The sequence below is a fragment of the Dipodomys merriami genome, unplaced genomic scaffold, assembly GCF_024711535.1.
Source record: "Dipodomys merriami isolate MVZ:Mamm:240054 unplaced genomic scaffold, mDipMer1.0.p SCAF_767, whole genome shotgun sequence".
Taxonomy (NCBI): domain Eukaryota; kingdom Metazoa; phylum Chordata; class Mammalia; order Rodentia; family Heteromyidae; genus Dipodomys; species Dipodomys merriami.
Genome location: NW_027206365.1, coordinates 464,980 through 476,126, shown reverse-complemented (window position 1 = coordinate 476,126; position 11,147 = coordinate 464,980). Strand labels below are relative to the sequence as shown.

Here is an 11,147-nt window from a genome sequence, read left to right as displayed (position 1 = left end):
CACATTCCCAGCCTTATGCTCATAAGTTTATTATCATGTGTTTGCCCATAAGGCAAATTCTTTAAGTCTACATGTAGTCATGTACAAACCACAGGCCTCCTCTACGTGGCAAAAAGTGCCTGTAGCATCTTGGGTTTTCTCAGCTCTTCAGGCTTCATAGAGAGGCTCAACATAAAAGTACATTACTCAGAGGAAGCTTAAGTCCATATGGTTCCTTCCAGAAAGACCAGCCAGCTCACTCCCCCAACTGAGGTCCACAATCAGGAGGTAAATTGTCTCTGACCTCCATCCTCAAAACAGGAAGCACTAGGTGGGCACCAGTGGCTCATGCCTATAATCCTAGCTATTCAGGAGGCTGAGATCTGAGGATGGCAGTTCAAAGCCAGCCCAGGCAGGAAGGTCTGTGAGACTCTTATCTCCAATAAACCACCAGAAAAACTAGAAGTGGTGCTGTGGCTCAAGTGGTAGAGTGTTAGCCTTGAGTTGAAGAGCTGAGGCACAGCGCCCAGGCCCAGAGTTCAAGCTCCACAACTGAACAAAAACAAAACAAAAGAACAAGAAGTGCTAAGCCCAGAGAAGACAAACTTTACAAGTCTCACCTTGAATGCCAGATGTTCCACAAAGTAGCCTGCCCCATTGTTCTTCTGGTTCTCATAGCGGCTGCCAGCGTTAATCCACACTCCCACCTGGACAAGCAGCCACCAACAAAGGTAACAAACAAATCACCCTTAGCCCCCACTCATAAGCCAGCCTGAGTAAGCTCAACACAATCCCCACAGAGGATCTCATGGGTCCCAAGGTAGAGGCAAGTGTGCCAGTAGAGTTCCTATGGTTGGAGGAATAGAAGGGTCAACCAAATGACTAGTCACACTGGTCCTTCCCACCCTATTTCCTGACTAGTTATCAAGAGTATCCAAGGATATTTTAAATTGTGGCCATTTACCTGGTGCTATCACAATAAAGAAATTAAGTCTCTTTTCAATACTTGTCCTAGGCACAAAGTCTACTGTTTCCCACAATAATTTGTTTTCTCCATTCAAAAAATTATAACCCCCAAGCCGGGCGCTGGTGGCTCACGCCTGTAATCCTAGCTACTCAGGAGGCTGAGATCTGAGGATCGCGGTTCAAAGCCAGCCCGGGCAGGAGAGACCGTGAGACTCCTATCTCCAATAAACCACCAGAAAACCGGTAGTGGTGCTGTAGCTCAAGTGGTAGAGCGCTCTCGCCTTGAGCTGAAGAGCTGAGGGACAGCGCCCAGGCCCAGAGTTCAAGCCCCACGACCGACAAAAAAAAAAAAAAAATTATAACCCCCAAACCTGTTATCCTATCTACTCAGGAGCTGAGATGTGAGGATTGCAGTTTGAAGCCAGCCTAGACAATGAGACTCGAGTTCAAGACCCAATACCAACACACACCCAACACACACACACACACACACACACACACACACACACACACACACACACACACACACACACACACACACACACACACACACAAAATTTGGAAAAAAAATTTTTTTTAAACTGTATAGAAGCTTGGCATGGTAACGTATACCTGTAATCCCAGTACTTGGGAGGCAAAGACAAAAGGAGTAAGTTTGAGGCCAGCCTTGATCCTGTCTCAAAAAAACAATTTGAGGCTGCAAACATAGCTAAGTGGTACAGTGCTTCCCTAGCATGATGCATGAGGCCCTGGGTTCAATTCCTCAGTGCCACATAAACAAAATAATAACAATAATGATAATTTAAAAAAAAATCAAGTGATGGTGGCTCACATCTGTAATCCTATGTATTAGAGGAAGCTGAGACCTGAGGATCTCACTTCAAAGCTACAGTGGGCAGAAAATCCTGAGACTATCCAAATAAACAACAAAAAAGCTTAGTGGGGCACCAGTAGTTGAAGCTGTATAGCTACTCAGGAGTTCAAACCCCAGTGCCATCAGAAAAAGAGAGGAAGGAAGGAAGGAAAGAGGAAGGAAGGAAGGAAGGAAGGAAGGGAGAGAGGGAGGAAATGAGGGAAAGAAGGAAGGAAATTAAGAAAGCAAGCAAACAAACTAGCTAGTTTCTGGTTTAAGTTACTATTCTACTGGTATGTATTTTTTTTTACCATATTAAGTAACCTTCCAGTAACTTGTGTGTGTGCATGTGTGTGCACGTGCCTGTGTCTGTCTGTCACTGGGGTCTGAACTCAGAGCCTCACAGTTGGAAGGCAGGGGCTATACCACCTACCTGGCTTTTTTTTTTTTTTTTTTTTTTTTGGTGCTGGTACTGGGGCTTAAACCCAGAGCTTGGGCATTGTCCCTGAGCTTTTTGGGTTCTACCGCTGATCCACAGCTCCACTTTCAGCCTTTTGGTGATTAACTAGAGATAAAGAGTCTCAAATTTATCTTCTGGAGCTGGCTTCGAACCTCAGTCCTCATATCTCAACCTCCTATGGCATTAGCCATGTGCTATCAATTTTAGATTTCTGTCTTTACTGTAAGACAGAAACATGAACACATCTCTCTTAACAAATGAACAAAAAGCTGGACAAAACTTGACCTGCCACGCCCCCTTCACTCCGCTTCCATAGCCACCATGACTACTAATTATAGTGAGGGCTGCCTTATGAAGTTAAAAGCAGGGTTGTGAGGATCGCCAGTGGCGCACTCCTGAGAATTGTGGTTTGAGCCAGTAGGAAAGTGAAGTTCTTATCTCTAATTAACAACAAAAAACCAGAAGTGGGGCTATGGCTCAAGTGGTAAAGTGCTAGCCTGGTAATTCACTTTTATAACAATAAAACTGTTTAATAAAAAAAATTAATACATTTAAGAAAAATGAGGGGCTAGGCACTGGTGGCTCATGCTTATAATCCTAGCTACACAGGAGGATGAGATCTGAGGATCACAGGTCAAAGCCAGCCCAGGCAGGAAAGTCCATGAGATTCTTATCTCCAATAAACCACCAGAAAACTGGAAGTGGTGCTGTGGCTCAAGTGGTAGAGCTCTAGCCTTGAGGTGAAGAGCTGAGGGACAGAACCCAGGCCCAGAGTTCAGGCCACATGACAGACAAAAAATAAAAATAAAAATGAAAAATGAAAGCGAGCTGTGGCTCAAAGTGGTAGAGCACTAACCTTAAGAGGAAAATAAGAAAAAAAAAAAAAAAAAAGCTCAGGGACAGTGCTAAGGCCTTGAGTTCAAAGCCCATGAATGACAATAAAATAAACAAAAAGGAAGAGGTGCTGTGGCTCAAAGTGGTTAGAGCACTAACGTTGAGCACAAAAGCTTGGGGACAGCACCCAGGTCCTGAGCTCAAGCCCCACAACTGACCAAAAATAAATAAATAAAATGGAAAAAAAAAAAAAAACAAACTAAAAACTCCAGACAGTACCTGGACCCTGAGTCCAAGTTCCAGGACTAGCACCCCCTACAACCGGCCCCCTTCCCCCCCCCCCACACACACACCATACAATAAAAAAAAAGGGGGACTGGAAAGGTGGCTCAGCGGTAGAGCGCTTGCTTTGCATGCTCGAGGCCCTGGGTTTGATTCCTCAGCACCCACATAAGCAAAAAGACAAAGCCGGAAGTGGCGCTGTGGCTCAAGTGGTACAGCACTAGCCTTGAGCTGAAGAGCTGAGGGACAGCGCCCAGGCCCAGAGTTCAGGCCTCACAACCGGACCCCCCCCCAAAAAAAAAGGTAGGGCTGTGGGGATAGGGATGGGGACCAATCCGGAAGTGAATGACCCAGACTTGGAACCCAAGGTCACAGACACACAGACACAGACAGACAGACACCTCTCCCCGCCACGGACCCTGGTGCCCGCTCACCGTGCAGGTCGGCTGGGAGGACTGCTCCGAGGCCACGCGCAGCCCGTTGCCCAGCACGCTGACCTGCGTCTCGGGCACGTTCTGCAGGGCCTGGGCGAAGGTGGCCGTGTGGCGCAGGGCGGGCGTCCTCAGCAAGGCCGGCTGCGGGGACAGAGAGACCACAGGAGGGGGGACTCACCTGACCAGCCTCCCCGAGCAAGTGGGGACACCCCCCAGCCCAAAGCCCTCCCCGCCCCCCCACACCCCGCCCCCCCCACGCCCCCACCCTGCCCCCCCACACCCCACCCGCCCAGCCCGCCCCTCCACCCTGCACCCCCCACACACCCCGTCCCCCCCACCCCGCCCGCCCAGCCCCGCCCCCCACCCCCGCCCCCCCCCACACACCCCCACCCCCCCCGACGAGGCCCTACCCCCACCCCCCCCCGGGCCCGAGCCCTCCCGGCCCCCCATACCCCGCTCCCCCCACCCCCCCCACCCCGCCCCCCGCCCCCCCACCCTGCCCCCACACACACCCCGTCCCCCCCCACCCCGCCCGCCCCCCCACCCCGCCCCCCCACGCCCCCACCCTGCCCCCCCACCCTGCACCCCCCACACCCCGCCCCCCCCGCCCGCCCAGCCCGCCCCCCCACCCTGCCCCCCCCACCCCGTCCCCCCCACCCCGCCCGCCCAGCCCGCCCCCCCACACCCCGCCCGCCCACCCCGCCCCCCCACACCCCGCCCGCCCAGCCCGGCCCTCAGCGGCGTGACCTTCCCCCGACCCTTGACCCCGCGCGCGCGCCTCCGGCCACAACTCGCCACCGCGAACGACTCGTCCCTCGTCCGTGGTCGCCCTAAGCCCCGAACCCTGAGCCCAAGGAGAGTACTCCTCGCCGTCTCACCGAACGGCGGGTGCGCAGTAACGCTTGGGCCCCGGCGCCTGCCGCCCGGCAAACCGCAGACGCAGCCATCTTGCAGCTTCCGTCAAACGTGACGCCGTGCGTCGCGCATGCGCGGAAGGGCGGCGGTGGGAGCCTGAGGCGCAGGCGCAGCACGGACAGCGTGGCGCTCGGTCTCCCCCTAGCGGGAGCGAGGAGGATATACACCTTTACAGTCTGTCTGCAAAGGTGTCTGTCTGTCAAGTCCATCTGATGGCAGGCGGACCAGCGCGCCCCAGAGCCCGCTTCTGTGAGACTCTTATCTCTAATAAACTACTGAGAAAAAGCCAGAAGTGGCATTGTGGCTTAAGTGGTGGAGTGCTAGCCTTGAGCACAGAGAGGCTCAGGGACAGAACCCAATTCTAGGACTGCCCCCCCAAATAAATGGGATAAAAATAAATATAAAATAAAAATAAAATGGGATAAAAATAAATGGGATAAATGGGATGTTTAGTGTGTGTTAATATCTTTGTGGGGCCTGGTGATAGTTGCTCACATCTGCAATTCTTCTACTCACGAGTCTGAGACCTGGAAGATTAAAGGTTTGAAGGTGGCTGGGGCAGAAAAATCTACCAAACTCCATCTTCACTTTACAGAACAGTTGAGCTGTTGATATAGAAATCGCTTACAGCCGGGCACCAAGGCCTCACACCTGTCATCCTAGTTACTAAGGAGGGTGAGAGCTGAGGATCGTGGTTCAAAGCCAGACCGGGCAGAAAAGTCTGTGAGACTCTGATCTCCAATGAACCACCCGAAAACCAGAAGTGGCACTGCGGCTCAAGTGATAGTACACTAGCTTTGAGCTGAAGAGCTGAGGGGCAGCGCCCAGGTCCCAGAGTTCAAGCCCAGCAACTGACAAAAATAAATAAAAAAACAAATCTCTTATACAAGCCCACAAACATATATGTTTCCCATATTAATACTTCATATTATCTCAATTTATCTGTTACATTTTTTTTGTCAGTACAATATTTGAACTCAGGATCTTGCCTTTCCCATTTGAACTACACTTCCAGCTTTTTTTTTTCTTGAGTTTATTCTTCAGATAGGCTCTCAAACTTGGGACACAGTCCTTGTAACTCCATCTTCCCAGTAGCTGAAATTATCGGTGTGTACTACCACACCCAGCCACTTGTTACAATCAATGGACTTTTATCTGACCATTATTAACTAAAGTCCATCATGTTTGTTCAGGCTTACACAACTTTTTCTTTTCCTTACAATCCTTTTTACATTTTAGGGTCCCATTCAGGAAACCACATTACATTTGTTTTTTGTTTTAGTGGGCCAGTCCTGAGATTTGAACTCAGGGCCTGGGTGCTGTCCTGAGCTTTTGAGCTGAAAGCTAACATTCTATCACTTGAATCACAGCTCCATTTCTGGCTTTTTGGTGGTCAATTGGAGATCAGAGTCTCATGGACTTTTCCTGCCTGGGCTGGCTTTGAACCATGGTCCTCAGATCTCAGCCTCCAGAGTAGCTAGGATTATAAGTATGAGCCATGAGTGCACACATGGTACTTGTCTGTGTTCTTAGTCTCTTCTTGTTTGTTACACATGTGTATATGTGTGTGTATGCTTTGAACAATAATTTAACATTATACAAGAATAAATATTGCATCTATTTGGAACTGGATTGATCACACACATTGAACAAAAGAGTGAAAATGTTCAATATCTTGAGTGACTGGTATATGGAAAATCATAGAAGTGATTGGAAATTACCAGAAATGGGAAGACAGCCCATACCCAGATCCTAATGGGGAAACAAATGTCACCTACTAGACAGATGAGCCGGGCACCAGTGTCTCACACCTGACATCTTAGCTACTCAGGAGGCTAAGAGATGAGGATTATGGTTCAAAGCCAGGCCCAGCAGGAAAGTCTGTGAGACCATCTCTGATTAAGTACCAAAAAAACCGGAAGTAGAGCTGTGATTCAAGTGGTAGAGCACTAGCCTTGAGCAGAAAAGTTCAGGGACAGCGCCCAGGTACTGAGGTTAAGCCCCAAGACTGGTGTACACACACACCACACACACACACACACACACACACACACACACACACACACACACACACACACACACACACACACACACACACACACACACACACACACACACACACGTCCAAAGAAGAGCATTCAAGAAGTGAAATATCTGGCACTTGATCATGAAAAATGGACTGCCATTAGCTGTGGAATTTATGGAAGGCTAAGTAACCTTCCTTCCTTCCTTTCTTCCTTCATTTCCTTCTTCCCTTCATTTCCTTCCTTCCTTCTTTATTTTTTTGTCAATCCTACGGCTGGAACTCAGGGCCCGGGCACTCTCCCTGAGCTTCTTTTGTTCAAGGCTAGCACTCTACTCCTTGAGCCACAACACGATTCCAGCCTTTTCTGTGTATATGATACTGAGGAATCAAACTCAGGGCTTCATGCATGCTAAGCAAGCACTCTACCACTGAGCCACATTCCCAGCCCCTAGGTAACCTCTCTGTATTGTCTTTTTAGCTCCAATATTTGCCATCACAGGGCGATGAGGAATTAAGCCACATAATGCAGACATTCACTGCATAGTGATTTTTTTCAGTCTATAACAGAGGAATATATGGCGGTGGTCCCATAAAATTCAGTTGCTTACCAATAGCATAGCTGGTTTCATTAAATTTTCCATTACCCAAGCAGTGATGACAATCAATACTCCATGACACAGTTCAAAGATTGCATTGTCCTTAAGGTAAATGTGACTTTATGAATGGAGCCTGGCATATAGTATCAGCCATCATAAAATTATTAGTGTTATCATTATTATTAGTATTATTAGTCAGTCCTGGAGCTTGAACTCAGGGTCTGGGCACTGTCCATAAGCTTTTTTGCTCAAGGCTGGCACTCTACCACTTTGAGTCACAGCTCCACTTCCAATTTTCTGCTGGCTCACTGGAGATAAGAGTCTCACAGACTTTCCTGCTTGGGCTGGCTTTGAACCCAGATCCTCAGATCTCAGTCTCTTGAGTAGCTAGGATTACAGGCGTGAGCCACCAGTGCCTGGCTTGTTTGATATTTATATCATACATTCACCTGTGTTTTCTCCTACATTTTTTTCTTCTTTTCAAAAATATACTAAGGGGCTGGGCAGGTGGCTCAGTGGTAGAGCATGTGCCTCGCATGCATGAGGCTCTGGGTTCAATTCCTCAGCACCACATAAGCAGAAAAAGCTGGAAGTGGTGCTGTGGCTCAAGTGGTAGAGCACTAGCCTTGAGCTGAAGAGCTGAGGGACAGTACCCAGGCCCAGAGTTCAGGCCCCTGGACCCCCCCCCCCCAAAAAAAGACTAGCACTCTACCACTTGAGCCACTTCTGGCTATTTCCATTTATGTAGTACTGAGGAATTGAACCCTGGGCTTCATGCATGCTGGGCAAGCACTCTACCACTAAGCCACATTTCCAGCCCCTGTCTTCAAGGTTTACCCTTATTGTAGCATATTGCACTGAGCACCAGGGGCTCATGGCTATCATCCTAGCTATTCAGGCGGCTGAGATCTGAGGATTGTAGTTCAAATCTAGCCCAGGCAGGAAAGTCCATGAGACTCTCTTTTTTTGGGGGTCGGTCATGGGGCCTGAACTCTGGGCCTGGACACTGTCCCTCAGCTCTTCAGCTCAAAGCTAGTGTTCTACCACTTGAGCTACAGTGTCACTTTCCAGTGGTTTATCTCCACTAGAGATAAGAGTCTGGCTTTGAACTGTGATCCTCAGATCTCAGCCTTCTGAATAGCAAGGGTAACATGCATGAGCCACAGCACCCAGCACTGGGACGTGTTTGTTTGTTTTGCCAGTCCTGTGGCTTGAACTCAGGGCCTGGGCATGGTCCCTGAGCTTCTTTTGCAGAAGGTTAGTGCTCTATCACTTGAGTCACAGAGCCACTTCCGGCTTTTTCTGAGTATGTAATATTGAGGAATCGAACCCAGGGCTTCATGCATGCTAGGCAAGCACTCTACCACTAGGCCACCTTCCTAGCAGGTGCTTAGTTACGGTTCAGGCTGTGTTTGTGGATGGTCCTTGGAGGAAGAGGAGGTAGATTGGTGTGGCTGATGTACAGCTTGTGTTTTCCCCAGGGCCTATCTGATTACACCCATCCTGGCCTCCGTCCTTGAAGGAATTCTGGGCTCACCTCACCTTCAGTGAATTGGCAACATCCCTGTCTAACATCACAGCCTTGTACAGGTATCACCAACATCATGACAGTGGAGTTACCCAGATGTTCTACCTACAGCATAGATGTGGCCTCTTAGAGAGGGAACAGAAGCCACCAAATCTAGATAAGGACCCAGAGGGATAATGGACACATAGCTATGGGCCATCCTCAGCTTGGCTAGCCATGAAAAAGAGGCATGCTGGGTGCTGGTGGCTCAGGCCTGTCATCCTAGCTACTCAGGAGGCTGAGATCTAAGGATTGTGATCCAAAGCCAGCCCGAGCAGGAAAGTGTATGAGACTCTTATCTCCAATAAACCACCAGAAAACCGGAAGTGGCTCTGTGGCTCAAGTGGTAGAGTGCTCACCTTGAGCTGAAGAGCTGAGGGACAGCACCCAGGCCCAGAGTTCAAGCCCCACGACTGACAAAAAAAAAAAAAATAGAGGCACATGTTGGTCACCCACACTGGGTGGGATTCCCCTTTATTTGAATTTGCTGCTTGGTGGCTAGGCACTGCAGGTGACTCTCGATATGAATCAGTAGAGCATCCAACATATGAAGGACCCCTAGGAGGAGGGTGCGGTCTGAGACGGTGGCCCGCCGTTTCCAGGGACAACTGGGGTTGGGGGTCACTTGTGACTGTTGAGACTAGGAGCAAAAGACAGGAGGGAGGGGGAGGAAGGCAAATGTCAGCAATAGGATTCTGGAAAAGACCTAGGATGATGGGGGTAGAGTGGATTAAAGGGGATGGATCGGGAGGGAGACTTAGGAGGATAGACCGATGGCGGGGGTGGGGGGGGAGTGTGTGCCATGAAACTAGGTGGGCATGGGACCCATGGATGGCTAGGGGAGGGATGGGTTGGATGGGGAGGAGTACTAGAGGAGAATAAATGAGCCAGATGCTTGTGGCTCATGACTGTCATCCTAGCTACTCAAGAGATTGAGATCTGAGGATTAGGGTTCAAACTCAGCCCAGGCAGGAAGGTCTGTGGGACTCTTATCTCCGATTAACTGGCAGAAAACTGGGTGGGTGCTTGCCTAGCATGCATGAAGCCCTGGATTCAATTCCTCAGTATCACACACAGAGAAAAAGCCAGAAGCGGTGCCGTGGCTCAGGTGTTAGAGGGTTAACCTTGAGCAAAAGAAGCTCAGGGACAGTGTCCAGGCCCTGAGTTCAAGCCCCAGGACTGGCAAAAAAAGAAAGAAAGAAAGGAAAGAAGAAAGAAAGAAAGGAAGGAAGAAAGAAAGAAAGAAAGAAAGAAAGAAAGAAAGAAAGGAAGGAAGGAAGGAAGGAAGGAAGGAAGGAAGGAAGGAAGGAAAGAAGGAAGGAAGGAAGGAAGGAAGGAAGGAAGGAAGGAAGGAAGGAAAGAAGGAAAGAAGGAAGGAAGGAAGGAAGGAAGGAAGGGAGAAGAGAAAAGAAAAAAGAAAACCAGCAGTGGAGCTATGGCTCAAAGTGGTAGAGCACTAGCCTTGAGCAAAAATGTTCAGGGACAAGCCGGGTGCCAATGGCTCACACCTGTCATCCTAGCTACTCAGGAGGCTGAGATCTGAGGATCAAAGCTCAAAGCCAGCCCGGGCAGGAAAGCCCATGAGACTCTTATTTCCAATGGACCACCAGAAAACCGGAAGTGGTGCTGTGGCTCAAGTGGTAGAGCGCTTGCCTTGAGCTGTAAGAGCTGGGGGACAGCGTCCAGGCCTAGAGTTTAAGCCCCATGACTTACCCCCCCCCCAAAAAAAAGGAGGGAAGAAGGGAGACAAATAAGCCAGGCAGCTGATCCATTCCTAGGGAATGGTCAGGACATGTGGACAGATGCAAGAAAGGAGATGGGGGGGGGGGCGGTGAGTGAGGTCTGGCAGGAAGGCTGGTGGGAGAGGAATGGGTGGAGGATACGGGTCTTCTGGGCATGAGTGGAAGCAGCTCACCTGATTTGTAGTGAGCTGGGGAGATCGCTTCCGTTGCATCATCACACGACTGATCACCAGCATCATGGTGGTAGTGATCGTGACCCCAGCCACAGGGTAGATGCGGTTCCCTCCCAGGCCCATCCAATAGCCAGGACAACCCAGACCACCTCTACAACCATCCAGCCTCTCCGGTTGGCATCCCCAGGGCTGTAAGTCTAGCCCCACCTGATACCAGACGGGGCGTGACCAGGCATGGGTTGGGGCAGACATTGCTAGTAAGAGCAGCGGCAGTAAGAACTGAACACTCAGCATAGCTGCGGCCACTGTCAAGAGGCCGG

The 11,147-nt window shown here is 50.0% G+C and overlaps 2 protein-coding genes across 2 annotated transcripts; both read right to left on the bottom strand.

Moving 5' to 3' along the window:
- Window positions 1–372: 372 nt before the first annotated feature.
- LOC138818498 (cytochrome b-c1 complex subunit 1, mitochondrial-like) lies at window positions 373–4,781 on the bottom strand. Its single transcript, XM_070009422.1, has 3 exons — window positions 4,687–4,781; window positions 3,809–3,949; window positions 373–686 (listed from the first exon to the last, which is right to left on the bottom strand). Exons 1-3 carry the CDS (start codon window positions 4,753–4,755, stop codon window positions 519–521), a joined length of 378 nt encoding a protein of 125 aa, XP_069865523.1. The 5' UTR covers window positions 4,756–4,781; the 3' UTR covers window positions 373–518.
- A 4,579-nt stretch (window positions 4,782–9,360) lies between these two features.
- Window positions 9,361–11,147, bottom strand: LOC138818480 (transmembrane protein 89-like). Its single transcript, XM_070009389.1, has 2 exons — window positions 10,828–11,147; window positions 9,361–9,552 (listed from the first exon to the last, which is right to left on the bottom strand). The coding sequence occupies exons 1-2, from the start codon at window positions 11,119–11,121 to the stop codon at window positions 9,361–9,363; spliced, it is 486 nt and encodes a 161-aa protein (XP_069865490.1). The 5' UTR covers window positions 11,122–11,147.

Bases quoted from the DNA above. Each gene is read 5' to 3' on its own strand.
- LOC138818498 (XM_070009422.1), bottom strand. From the start codon at position 4,755: ATGGCTGCGTCTGCGGTTTGCCGGGCGGCAGGCGCCGGGGCCCAAGCG. The intron at 3,950-4,686 runs GTGAGACGGCGA...CTGTCCCCGCAG, and splicing joins TACTGCGCACCCGCCGTTCG to CCGGCCTTGCTGAGGACGCC. The intron at 687-3,808 runs GTGAGCGGGCAC...CTGCTTGTCCAG, and splicing joins CCTCCCAGCCGACCTGCACG to GTGGGAGTGTGGATTAACGC.
- LOC138818480 (XM_070009389.1), bottom strand. From the start codon at position 11,121: ATGCTGAGTGTTCAGTTCTTACTGCCGCTGCTCTTACTAGCAATGTCT. The intron at 9,553-10,827 runs GTGAGCTGCTTC...TTTTGCTCCTAG, and splicing joins CCCAGCTCACTACAAATCAG to TCTCAACAGTCACAAGTGAC.